General features: G+C 49.2%; 1 protein-coding gene across 1 annotated transcript in view; it reads right to left on the minus strand.

Moving 5' to 3' along the window:
- The window catches only part of PSD2 (pleckstrin and Sec7 domain containing 2), a 39,744-nt gene that overhangs the window by 11,165 nt on the left and 14,576 nt on the right, over nt 1-14,003 (minus strand). Inside the window, exons 6-7 of the mRNA XM_055286010.2 lie at nt 11,637-11,749; nt 10,842-10,900 (exon numbers count right to left, since the gene is read on the minus strand). Coding sequence (XP_055141985.2) covers nt 10,842-10,900; nt 11,637-11,749 — 172 coding nt within the window. The remainder of the gene's footprint in view (nt 1-10,841; nt 10,901-11,636; nt 11,750-14,003) is intronic.

Genomic DNA, 14,003 nt, shown 5'->3' on the forward strand with positions numbered 1-14,003 from the left:
AGGTGAAGTGACATGCCCATGATCACAAGGCAAGGAAGTGAAAAGGCCAAGTGTGTCTGAAACCAAAGCCCGTTATCTCACCGCTACTCCACGGTTAACTCTCCCAAGGTCACTCAGCACCAGGACTTGAACCCAGGCCTCTTGGCTTCTGAGCAGAAGCTCTGCATATTCTGCCACAACTGTCTCACCCTCTCACCTGCACAGAGGGGCAGCAAGCCTTCCAAGACATAGGTGAAGTGAGGGAAAGATTATGGGAGTCAAAAATCAATTGCCACGGACACACATGAGTGCCCCATACTGAGCTGAGCTTAGCTGAGCTGGGACAAAGAAAACCCAAGCAGATGGTTTCACTCTCGGAGGTAGAAACAGGCAAAGAGCTGGAAATGACTAAATCCCCAAGTTCTGCCTTCTTGTTTTAACCAATGAGTAGCAGAGGGGCTCAAACCCTGCAAACCCAACACCTAAAATTCATATTTCCAGACTCTCCTTGCAGTCCCCACGTTTGAGAAAACATTGAACAGCACTTTGTGAGGATGAAGACTGTTGAATACCAGATACTTATCGCTGTAGGATTTTGTGCATTGGGGTTTGCTCTAAAGCAGTGTTTTCCAAGGTTTACCTACAGAACTCCGGTATTCCAGGAGATGGAAATAGGTATTCTCTCAAAAAAAGATTTCATAATAGAACAAGTTTATTTACATGTTTCAGAGTCTTTACCACGCTGATTTGTGCTGGTGTCTCCAAGGAGACGATTCCATGTCATTTCCCAAGTTTACTGACTGTGGCACTATTTTAGCAAAGACACTCTATTAGCATCATGTGGGACATTCACACACCACAGAAATCATTCAGAAAACAATGATGTAAGGCTTTATAAGTAGCTGACAAGCAAGAACTTTCTATGCCTTTTCCAAATAGTTCAGGAGAAAAGATCCTATGTATGCCTTGATGCAAGTGTGTTTTGTATTTTTCTGTGTAGTTTTACATATATATGTGTGTGTACATATATAAGTATATAGCCATGTGTGTACATTTGCAATACAGGATTATGAGGGCAATGTTGGTAAGACTGTCTTTGAGTTCCACACAAACAACATTCCCCAGCCATCGGTCAGGAGCGCAAAATCAAAAAATAACACGGCAAGATTTTTAATCTGAGCAATATCAGACTATCTTCTTGTGGGTGAACCTTCCCAGCAGCATTGGAGGCTTTACAAAAGCAGTGAAGTCTTCAAGGGTGAGGATCCTGCAGAGGAGTGTGGAGAGGTGACCCCAGAAAGAGCAGCATTCCTCCCCGAAGCACCTGCTCCTTCCCAGCAGTGTGCAGGGGCTGAGCGGCTAAGTGGCCTCTTAGGATTGGAGAAATGAGGTTGGAGTTCAGGGTCCACCAAGGACAAGGGTCCTGGGAAACACCCCAGTCACACTTCAACATAAAAGTTGAAATTAAGAAAGAAAATACTAAAAGAAGAAAAAGTATCCCAGATGGAAATGTGGAGAAGCAGAAATGAATGAAATAACAAAAAGAATTGGTAACTCTAAATGGAAATTGACTATGTAGAGCAACAATAAAGTTTCCCAGGGAATAAAATATAGAGAGATATAATAGTTAAAATCATGATAACAGGAGTATATAAGTTAAGAGAGCAGTAAATGGAACTAAAGTGTTTCAAGGTATTTCATTGCCCAGGAAGTGGTACAAGTACTTTATAAATCGAGAATGAAAATTGCCAACCATAAAAGGAATTCCGAAAGAATGCACAACTAACAAGCTAACAGAGCAGGGAAATTGAATTCTAAAAAATACTTAATCCAAAAGTAGGCAAAAGAAGAAAAAAAAGAAACAGAACAGAGGAGTCAAAGAGAAAACAGTCCCTTGATATACTTAAACTCAAATATATCATAATTCATTAAATGTTCAAATTAACATTACCAGATTTTATTTTTAAGTATATGATACAAGAGACATGCCTTAAATATAAAAGAACAGAAATCTTTGAAAGAAAAAGTCAGAAGAAGATGTACCACATAAACACTAACAAAAGAACTCCAGTATAGCTACACTAACATCTGACAAAATAGATTTGAAGGCAAGAAGCATTACTAGACATAAAGAAGGACGTGTTCATAGTGATAAAAGGGTCAATCTGCCAGAAGATACAATCATCCTAAATCTGTATACATCTAGTAGCATAGCTTCAAAATATACAAGACAAAAATTGACAGAACTAAAAGAAGACATATTCACAATCTTGGCTGGAGATTTTAACACTGCTCTCGTAGTAACAGGAAGAACAAGCAGACAAAAAGTTGGCAAGAATTCTATGCCAAAAAATTAGATAATCCAGATGAAATGGACAAATTCTTAGAAATACACAAGCTACTAAAACTGGCTCAAGAAGAAATAGAAAATCTGAATAGACTTGTAACAAGAGATTGAATCAATAATTAAAAAAAAGAAAAAGCAAGTCCAGGTGTGGTGGCTCACACTTGTAATCCCAGCACTTTGGGAAGCCAAGGTGGGAGGATCACTTGAGCCCAGGAGTTTGAGGCCAGTCTGGGCAACACAGGGAGACCTTGTCTCTAAAAAAAAAAAAAAAAAAAAAGAAAGAAAAGAAAAGAAAGGAAGGAAAGAAAGAAAGAAGGAAAGAAAGAAAGAAAGAAAGAAAGAAAGAAAGAAAGAAAGAAAGAAGGAAAGAAAGAAAGAAAGAAAGAAGGATAGAAAGAAAGAAAGAAGGAAAGAGAAAGAAGAAAGAAAGAAAGAAAAAGAAAAAGAGAGAGAGAAAGAAAAAGAAAGAAGGAAGGAAGGAAGGAAAGAAGGAAGGAAGGAAGAAAATTAGCTGGGCGTGGTGGCACATGCCTGTGGTCCCAGCTACTCAGGAGGCTGAGGTGAGAGGATTGTTTGAGCCCAGGAGATTGAGGCTGCAGTGAGCCAGGATCACACCACTACACTCCAGCCTGGGCAACAGAGAGACCCTGTCTCAAAAGGAAAAAAAAAAAAAGAACACTATCAAGAGATGAAAAACAACCCACAGAGTGAGAAAAAAACATTTGTAAATAAAGTATCTACTAAGGGCCTAGTATCAAGGATATATAAAGAACTCTAAGAATACAACAACAAAAGACATACAACCTAATTTTAAAATGAATGAAGGACCTGAATAGACATTTCTCCAAAGAAAATATACAAATGGCCAAAAAGTACATGACAAAAATGCTCAACATCACTAATCACTGGGGAAACACAAATCCAAACCACAATGAGATACCACTTCACATCCACTAGGATGGCTCTTTTTTTTTTTTTTTTTTTTTTTTCAAAAAAAAGAAAAGGGTTGGTGAGGATGTAAAGAAATTAGAACACCCCTGCACATTGGTGGTGGAAATGTAAAATGGTTCAGCCACTATGGAAAACAGTTGGGCACTTCCTCAAAAAGTTAAATGTAGAATTATCCTGGCCTGGCGCGGTGGCTCACGCTTGTAATCCCAGCACTTTGGGAGGCCGAGGCGGACGGATCACGAGGTCAGGAGATCGAGACCACGGTGAAACTCCGTCTCTACTAAAAATACAAAAAATTAGCCGGGCATGGTGGCGGGCGCCTGTAGTCCCAGCTACTCGGAGAGGCTGAGGCAGGAGAATGGAGTGAACCTGGGAGGCGGAGCTTGCAGTGAGCCGAGATTGCGCCGCTGCACTCCAGCCTGGGAGACAGAGCGAGACTCCGTCTCAAAAAAAAAAAAAAAAGAATTATCCTATGACCCAGCAAGTCAGTCCTAGGTATATACCCCCAAAATATGAAAACAGATATTCAGACAAAAACTTGTACATGAATGTTCATAGCAGCACTATTCACAAAAGATGGAAACGACCCAAATATCCATCAAGAGATAAACAGATAAACAAAATGTGGCATATCCATACAATGGAATAGTATTCAACCATAAAAAATGAACTACTAATACATGCTACGACATGAATGAACCTTGAAAACATGCTAAATGAAAGACGCCAGTCACAACAGGCCACATATTGTGTGATCCCACTCATATGAAATAGCTACAATAGATGAATTCACAGAGACAGAAAGCAAATTAGCATTAGCCACGGGCCAGGTGGAGGAGGAAATGGGGTATGACTGCTGATGGGTATGGGGTTTCTTTTGGTGTGATGAAGATGTTCAGAAACTAGACAATGGCAGTGATTGCACACCATTGTGAATGTACTTAGTGCCACTAAATTGTAAGCTTTAAAATAGTTAAAATGGTAAGTTTCACAACAAGAAAATAAATCAATAAAAATATACACGATTTTTACAACACATATAGGCACCTCATTGGCACATATAGAACATTATAACCAACAACCACAGGATATATTGTTTTCAAGTCCACGTGAAACATTCACTAGAATTGATCTTTCTCAGGACCAAAAAGCAAGACTCACGCAAAGAAGTGAAATTATACTGGGTAAGTTATCTGCTTTAAAACATAATACTTATAATGACAACCAGGCAAAAAGACATGCACCCAGCTCATCCCAAAGCCCAAGGGAGGTCCATGATTTGGGGCCTCTGAATTCCCAGTTCCGCCCCTCCCTCCCACCCCATTTGGATCTACAGGGCCTCCCAGTCTTTCCTGAGCCCTTGGACTTCTTCCCACAGCCTCTGTCTCCGAGCAGAGGAAAGTCACAGTGGGTCCAACCACCACCCCATCCCAAGGCCTGGACCCTGGCACTCTAGGGCCAGGGTGACCATCTCCTCAAACTCATCTCCTTGCCCAGAGTAGAGGCTAGACGGGTACAGGGTGATGCCCAGGCCATCGTCCACGTAGTAAAACTGTGTCACTGCCTTTGCCCCACAGGAACCAGGCCTTTTCCCACAAGTCTGATTTCCATGCACAGCCCTGAGGTCAGAACAATGCTAGCCTGTCTTTAAGGCTCATTCCAGAAGCAGGATGAGGCGGGCCAAGCAGACGTCATCCTTCAGGAGGAGGGGAGGGGCTGATCAAAGGTCCTATGGCAGAAAAACCCTTGCCACTATTTCCAAATCTAGGCTAAACCTTAATTATACTTGGTATTCCCTTAAGGTTATTGTGTGGGGTTCTGTCACCATCTGAGAATGGGCAGACCTTTGCAGACCTCAGGACAGCATCCAAACCCCTGGCCTGTCCCTCCAGCCCTCCACCATCCAGCCCCAATGCGCCTCGCCAGAAACTCCCGCTGTTGCCACTCTTCAGGCAACACAAGTTTGGAGAGAAATTAAGCTGTTCCTGAAAAACAATTAATCTTTGTTTCAGCTTGAGCTCTCCTGGAATGACTTCTCCCACCCACCCCTCCCTCTCTGTTTGCCTCAATCCTGGTGGTTCTCCCTCCCTTACCCCAGCCTTCAGTCCACTGACCAGTGCCACAGGCTGTGCAACACAAATACCTCTGGAATTTCTCTCCTGGTCTCCGTCTCCAGTTCTAACCCACACTGCCATCTTCTCATGGCTGGAGCTTGCAAATCACCATTCCCTGACATCCCCCACTCAGTGCATCCCAGGCTCATTTGCTGACCCATCATCACCCAACATCACCAGCACTGGCATCATCTCCAAAACCCCCATTTCAAATACAACTCCTGAACCCCATCTCCTGCTCTTCCACCTCCCCCATTCTTTAGAACCCTCACTCCAACAACCCTTTGATCCTCTGTTGAGATCTAATACAGTTTCACCCTGTGTCCCCACCCAAATCTCATCTCGAATTGTAATTTCCACATGTCAAGGGAGGATGGTGATTTGATCATGGGGGGTGGTTTCCCCCACTCTGTTCTCATGGTAGTGAATGAGTTCTCAGGAGACCTGATGGTTTTATAAGTGTTTGGAAGTTCCTCCTACATTCTTCTCTCTCCTGCCACCTCGTGAAGAAGATGCCTGCTTCCCCTTCCGCCATGATTGTAAATTTCCTGAGGCCTCCCCAGCCATGTGGAACTGTGAGTCAATGAAGCCTCTTTCCTCTACAAATTACCCAGTCTCAGGGAAGTTCTTTACAGCAGTGTGAAAATGGACTAATACAAGATCCAAAGGTCCTCTATTTCTTTTTTATCCAGTTTAGATTCCAGGCCCCTTCAGTAACCACTTCCCTGCAAACATCTCTCTTGCCCCTTTCTGCTTCTGTCGTATTTGCCTAGAAAAAGCCCAGCACTGACTAAACCCAACTGATTTCCTATACTGTACCTGTATCCAAGTCCAACCAAATACACTTGTGGGACACACAGCTGTGCTAATTGGTCCCATTTTATGTCTATGACGACAGCCACATGGGCATGGAGACTCCTGACTGCCACAGTTCCTGTGTTTGCTCTCCATCCTCCATGAACATGGCACAGCTTTTCCTTTCCCTTAAGCCTCAAAGTCCCTGTAGTAGACACTGTGGCTGTCTCTCTCCAAAACCCTTTTCCCATTATGTATCAGCAATGAGGTGTGGTTGGGGAAGAATGACCCCACCTTCTAGCCCAGGGCTAGGCCCTGGATCACCTCATTCCTCTTGCCACAGAGATTGATTCGGGTAACCTAGGCTTTTTCCAACTATCCTATGGTATTCCCTGAACCAAAGAGACCAGTTCAGAAAATGGCATATGACCCATCTGGGGCCAACGGTATTTTAAAGCCACTTTCTGGGAGCTTCTGTGGTAGAAGGCTTCCTGACTCCAGCTCCTAAGAAGACACTTCGGGTACCAACTCTCTCCAGCAAGCAGTGAAGTGTGGCTGTGAGGCCTGGAATTGCTGCATCTATCGGGCCCACGTAGGGGAAGCCAGGCTTGGGATTAGGCTGACATCACTGTCAGAAGAAAATGACAAAAAATTAGATCACCTCTTAACTGGACGCAAGGCTGATTCAAATCCACCCTGGATGCTGCCTGACTCTACACTTTTCAAACAGTAAGTAGCTGCCATTTTTAAAGCTAGTGGGTGTTACACTTTTTGTGACCTTAACTAAACCCATCCTGACTGGTCAGCCCCCTTCCCATCTTGCCTCTCAGCTCAGGACCTCATCTCATGCTTCGTGGTAGAAGTAGAAGCCATCAGAAGCCCCTCATCTTCTCATTGCCAGAGCTACCAGGCCCACTGCAGCACCTCCACTTTCTGCCTCACTTTCTTATGAACATGGGAGATGGGTCAACATTCCCCACTCACACTTAAGCCCACTTCCCACCTGTGCTCTGCTTCTCATCTCGAGGGAAGCTTCCACTGTCCCTTCTCTCTCCTGCAGTGGCAGCGTCTTGTCTGCTGGGTTGATCCTGGTGGCACACGCACAAGGTTGGGCTGTTTTAACATCAGACTTGACCGCTGGCTCCTGTCAGGCCCCCATGCAAGACCAAACATCTTAAGAGCTGTCTATGGCCACCACACCCTCACCTCTTGAGCTCATCTCACCCACTTCAACCTGGCATCTGTCCTCTCCACTCCACCTAAGGTGCTCTTATAAAGGTCTCCAATGACCTTGACCTTCCCACCCATGACCACTCCAACCCCAATGGTCACTCTTGTGCCATCACCTTACTTGACCTCATGGCAGCCTTTTATACAGTTGGCCACTGACTCCCTTCTCAAAATGCTGTCTTATCTGGGCTTCAGAGATGTCACACACTCATGAGTTTCCTCCGACCTCCCTGGATGCGTTGCAGTCTTTCCTACTCCTCTGCCTGGCCTCTACATAACGCTGAGCCCCAGGACTTGGCCACCAGTGTGTTCTCTCTGCAGGGACATGGCAATCAGCCAGTCCCATAGCTTTGAATTCCACCCCACCCCATCTCTGTCTTCAGCCCAGGTGTCTGCACTGGGCCCCGACTCATCCATGTTACCGCTTCCTTGGCCTCCCCGCACTGATGTCCAGAGGCATCTCAAACACAGTTCAAAAGCGGGACTCAAGTCCCCCTCTCCCACTCACCACCACCCCCACACATGAGTTTCTTCCCCGTCTCAGGAAATGGCACCCCCAGCTAGCCAGATGCCAAAGCCACCCTTGCTCCTCTCTTTCACTGACCAACCCCATCAGCAAGTCCTGTTAGACTCAGTCCTGAAAGGTCTCCCTTGTCAGTCCCTTCTACCCATGCTACCATCATCTCTCACCTGGACGTAAACAAACACCACTATGGAAACAGTTCTGCAGCTCCTCAAAAAAGTAAACACAGAACAACCAGATATATGAACCAGCAAGTCCACTGCGAGGTAGAAACCCCAAAGAACTGAAAACAGGTGTTCAAACAAAAACTTGTGCACGAATGTTCACAGCAGCATTATTCCCAACAGCCACGAGGCGAAAACCAGCCCTGCTGGCCCCATTGCCTGAAATGCGTGGTCCCAGATCTTTCCATGGCCGGCTCCCGCTGATCCAGGTCTCTGCCCAAACCTTGCAGGCTTTCCCTGACTCCCAGTCCGGACCCCATCACACCTTCCTGTGTATGCCCTTCATGGAGCTGCACAGCTTGTAATCGCTTGTTCACTTCTGTGTTGTCCACCTCCTGTAACTGGTGGGGCTCCCTTTCCTGTCTTGTTCATGGAACACAGAAGCAGGGTTGTTGTTGAGCCTCCAACCTCGAGGGTCCCAGCGCCCCTCCTACACAAAGCCTCCTCAGTTCCTCAACCAGACTGCACCCATCTCAGGAGCATGCCTAGAGCCTGATAGCCCCTTACTGCCTCCTGCTCTGACCAGAGCTCTTTTTGTGGGCACTAGCAGGGCCCCTGTTCCCGAGATCCCCACAACCCACCAGGCCTCAGTCCCTGCTTGATGAGTGACAGGGGGAGGGGAGGAGGCAAGGGGAAAAGTGCAAAGCATCAGGTGCTCTGAAGAGCTCCCAGTAACTGCAACCGCCAGGCCTTGGGTACGAGCTTTACTTCACATTCTTTACACACTGGTACTTTATCATGGGGAAACTGAGGCACAGTGAAGTAAATAACTTGTCTCAGGCCACACAGCCTTCGTGTGGAGGAACAGAGAACAAAGCCTCGGAGCCTGCACTCCTAATCTCTGAGCAGTACCACGTAAAGAGAGACATCTCTACTAAAAATACAAAAAATTAGCCGGGCGTGGTGGCAGGTGCCTGTAGTCCCAGCTACTTGGGAGGCTGAGGCAGGAGAATGGCATGAACCTGGGAGGTGGAGGTTGCAGTGAGCCGAGATCGCGCCACTGCACTTCAGCCTGGGCGACAGAGTGAGACTCCGTCTCAAAAAAAATAAATAAATAAATAACAAAATAACAAGAGAGAGACGAAACCCTCAGTGTCTGTCTGCTGCAAACACGAATACTCATCCCAACCCACTTCTAATCTATGAAGTGCTGACATTTCTCTTCAGCTGTGGCATCAATGTGGGACCACGCCAGCTAAGGCCCACCAAGCTCCGGGATGCTCTTGGCCCAGGGTTCACTACACAGTGGCTGCCACCCTCCTTAGCAGTTCTTAGCCATAGGGAGGCCCAGCCAGGGGTGGGGACAGGGAGTGAGGGGCCTGTTGAGTGCTCCTTTTAAAGCAGGCCAGCAACACCTGCTCTCTGTCAATAAACAGAGGGCACAGTCTAGGGGAACAGCAGCAGGCTCACGGGCTTTGGCGCTGAGTGACATTCATGTGGAATGCGTCTTCTCTCTTGTTCCACACTCAGGTTGCAGGCCCAGGTGGACTTGGCAAAAGCTGTCGCATATTTGCTCTTCCTGACGCAGGCACTGAGGCTCTAGCCCTCCCCAGGCCAGGTGCCCCAGTGCACCCATGAGCCCAGGCTGCCAGCAGACTGGGCCTTCACAATCTGGCCCTACAGAGGCCTGCAGGCTGGGTCTTCCAGCTTGCCCTTCATTCAGTTTTCACAGTAATGAGGAATACTATTGTTCTTTTTACGTAACAGTATTCTTCATAGTAAAATCCTTACTAGGTGCCAGACCCTGCCCCTTGGTGCCACATACATTACCTCTCTCAGTCCTGCCCATGACACCGCAGGGAGGTCATTATTCCCACCTCACAGATGTGGAACCTGAGGCTCAGAGAGGGCCAGTGCTTGCCCAGGATCACACAGCTACCACGTGGAGGCAAGAGTAGAATCTGAAGTTTGGTCTATCCCAGCTGTTTCTTTCACCCCCATATCACCTGGATTTCCTGGTTAACTTGCTGGCCTGTTGTCCCCATGAGTCACTGAGATATCCCCTACCTAGCAGGGGGCTTCAACCACCGTGGGTGAGCAATGATGGGGCAGTGATTGGGTAGAGCCAGATGGTGATGGGGGACACAGAAGGGCAACATGGTAATGGGGGCCTCGGCACACAGGGCATGCACACCACTAGCTACACTTACCACCTGCGAGGGCAAGAGAGCCCAGAGAGGGGTCCCGGAGCAGATAGAAGAAAGAAGAAGTTGTTTAGCCATGAGAAGTGCTGAGACAGCCTGGGGCCTGGACCAGACACAGCCTCACAGCCTGGGTGTCCCACACCAGTCACTTCACTGCTTGGCCTGGTAGGGGCCGGGGGTTTGGGAGAGGCTGTCCTGGGCATGGTATTTCAATGCAGCTGCATTCAGACTTGCGGGACAGGGGCAGAAAGGGCACATGATCTCTTAGCATGGACAAGGGGCACACATTTGTGGCTCATCTTAAACTCCCGTGACCCAGCTGCTCTCACTGGCATACTTGGGGGTGGGGACTCAGGTGGATCACAGGTGGATGAAACTAGGGCGGGGCCAAATCTAGAAGCCAAGCTGCCCAACCCCCACAGCTTCAAAAAGAAGCCCGGCCACTGAGTGAGAGGTCTCAGGAAGGGGCCGGGATCAACACCAGGTGGGTCCCTGAGAGGACATGCGACACCCCCCACCACCTCCCCAACTCACGTGGCCGTGCAGGTCCGTGTTGAGCAGCATCAGGGCACAGGTGAGCGTGTGGATCCCATCTGAGTCAGAGACAGTGGCACTCTCAGTGCGAGGATACAACCTCTTCCCACTCCCTGTCTCCTGACGGAACCTGCCAGGAGGCCTTGGACACAGAGGGAGGCTGGCCACCTGCCAAACTCACCTCAGGGGCCAGGGCCTGTGTGATGCTCCAGGTCTGCCCCAACTGCAGGGCCCAGGTCACTTGCCTGCCCCAGGAGCCTGACCACCCTGGACCCAATCTGGCCCAGACTCCTGCCTCCTGTGGCCAAACTCACCTTGAACCTCAGACCCAGGAATAGCTCTGAGCTCCCAGCCCTGCCCCTGCATTGACCTGTGTCTCTCCCAATAATGGGCCTCGTCCACTAGTTCCTGGGACTTAGGCCCATCTATTGGGCAAGTCCTGTCCCTAAGAGGACCCCGACCTAGACCCCCACCACACCGGGACAGCCACCACACCAACAGTCAGCACCATGACAGGGACCACACAGAAGGGAGAGCCACAGAGCTGAATCCCGAGGCTGGAGGGACTTCCAGGCAGTGGGGAGGAGAACAGGCAAGACTGCGCCTTGCTCAGCAGGCAGACGTGTGCCATAGCTTATTCAATTAGCATTCATTGAGCACCTACTGCATGCCAGAGAGGACAAACCATCTGGGTCTGGCAACAGGACCGAAGTGCCAGGTGGACCAGGATGGGAGGGGACTAGGGCCTAGCTGAGTGGGTGGGGAGGGTCAGGCAGAGTGGGCAAGGGGCCATACCTTCCGAAGTGCTGTCATCAGGGTTGCACTGGCAGTACCGGCGGGAGAAGTGTGTGAGGACCCGCTCACGCTCTTGTGTCTCCCCCATCAGCGGGAAGGCCTTCAAGAATGTTCTGGAAGGCAATTCAAAGCTGCTGAGGGCAGTCTGAGTCCTCACCCAGGGTAAGACCACCCCCCACACACACAGCACACACCCACCCTAGGGGGCCAGGGCTCCAGTGCCCCACTCTCTGGGTCTGGATGCTCTCTCCACGCCCAGGAGGCCCTGGCCCCCAGGATGGCCACTCTGGAGTGCTGATGCCAGGGGGCCTGGTAAGCTTTAGAGTTTCAGTCCTCATTGCCCTCCAGGGACCTTCTGAAATTAGGCAGAGGACAGATGGTGAAGAACAAAGACAGAAGAGCACCTCAGCACCTGCTCTTCTTCAGGGTGGATGCCCCTCCTTGCTCCTTCCCCTACAGCCGGACCCTGTCCATGCCTGCCCTTCAGAATGCTCCTCCTCAGTCATCCCCTCTCTTTCATGTGCCACCAGCTGAGCCCCAGGTCCAACCCCAGCCCCCCCAACTCCTCCCCCACCCCAGGTTTGAGTTGCCACCAAGTCCTGATGGTTTGTTCTTCAACCTCAACCTTAATCCTCCTCCGCTGCCACCACCTTCGTCGTGTGCCCAGGACAACGGGGTCACCCCTGCACCCAATCCTCCTCCCTGCTGACACCAAGTTGTCTTTCTAAATACACACATAAGCAGGACTTATGCTGCTTAAAATCCATCACTGGGCCAGGCACGGTGGCTCACGCCTATAATCCCAGCATTTTGGGAGGCCGAGGTGGGCAGATCACCCAAGGTCAGGAGTTCAAGACCAGCCTGGCTAACATGGTGAAACCCCGTCTCTACTAAAAATACAAAAATTCGCCAGGAGTGGTGGCGCACGCCTGTAATCCAAGCTACTCGGGAGGTTGAGGCAAGAGAATCACTTGAACCCAGGAGGCAGAGGTTGCGGTGAGCCAAGGTCGCACCATTGTACTCCAGCCTGGGCGACAGAGTAAGACTCCATCTCAAGAAAAAAGAAAAAAACAACCTCTGATTCCTTGGCACCCTCAGAATAGCACCCAGGCTCCTCACGTCATGGCTATGTTCACTGCCCAGACTACCTTCCTGTGCCTCCAACCTCATACCCACCTGCTACACCTTGGACATAACAGGCATTTCACTATTCAGTGCCTCAGAGCAGGCCTGGCCTCCGGGACACCCTTCCTTCCTCTGCTGGGCAGCTCTGAATCTCCCTCAAGGCCCAATACAAAGGTCATTCCCTTGGGAAGGGAGATTGCAGGCTGAGGCCATTGGTGTCTCCATCAGTCTTGAGTTCAGGAGGTGGTTTGTTCCTAATTTTTGCTATAGTTCATTTCGTTTTGGCCCAGAATGGCTGCAATGCCCACTTTGCTTTACCCTCCCTCATGCCACCTCCTAAGGCACCCTGGGACCTGCAAGCCATGACTTGGCCAGCCCTTACCCTCTGAGGCGCCTCAAGGCATCCAAAACTGCAGAGTACTCTCGAAATCCAATCCCAAGCAACCAACTGCTGCATAATAGCACTGCCCTGTTTGACAGCTCACTGTCCTCCTCTCCCTGTCTCTCTTGCTCCCTGTTCTCTTCTCCCATCTGTCCCCAGCCTGGCCCCTCCCTCTTCTCACATTCCTCCAGGACTTTCTCAAAACCTCCCCCATTCCAACCTTAGCCTGTCTTACCTATGAGCCATCCATCCCAACTCCTACTCCCCAGCCCAAACTCCCCTTCCCTGGACCCTCTGCCCCAAGCCCCAACCCAGTGCCGCCACCACCAAACTCTTGGGCTGTCCCTAGGGACAGCCTCACCACTGTCCACCCTCCCCACATCTTGGCACCAGCAGCCCTTTTACTCTTTCCTCTGTGGAGCCTCTCACACTGACCTTTCCCCTCTGCCCAACCTCACGCTTGTTCTCTCCCACCTGACCCTCTTCAGAAGCCTACATGCCTCTAGATCAAAGGCCACCAGTACACTGGGGCCAGTGCTTGCTTCCAGAATGTTGCTTTACAGCCAGTACCTTCTGTGGCTCCCCAGTGCCTGCACAGTTGAGCCTCAGTATTGGGCTGGCATACAAGGCACTCAGTCCAGCACCCACACCTCTGATCATGAGCTGACCCCAGTGAACACCTTCCCAGACCAATATTCCTCATTCTAGCGCAATCTTTACAACTCAGCTCAGGATACAGTAGCCTGCAGCACACCAACACTTCCACTGACAACAATGAAAACCATGGGTTTTCTTAAGATATTGGAAAATTGCTGAGGCAACAGAGACCAAAAGGGCCAAGATTCTGGAGAGGAGAGAAC

The sequence above is a fragment of the Symphalangus syndactylus genome, chromosome 7 (assembly GCF_028878055.3).
Source record: "Symphalangus syndactylus isolate Jambi chromosome 7, NHGRI_mSymSyn1-v2.1_pri, whole genome shotgun sequence".
NCBI lineage: Eukaryota > Metazoa > Chordata > Mammalia > Primates > Hylobatidae > Symphalangus > Symphalangus syndactylus.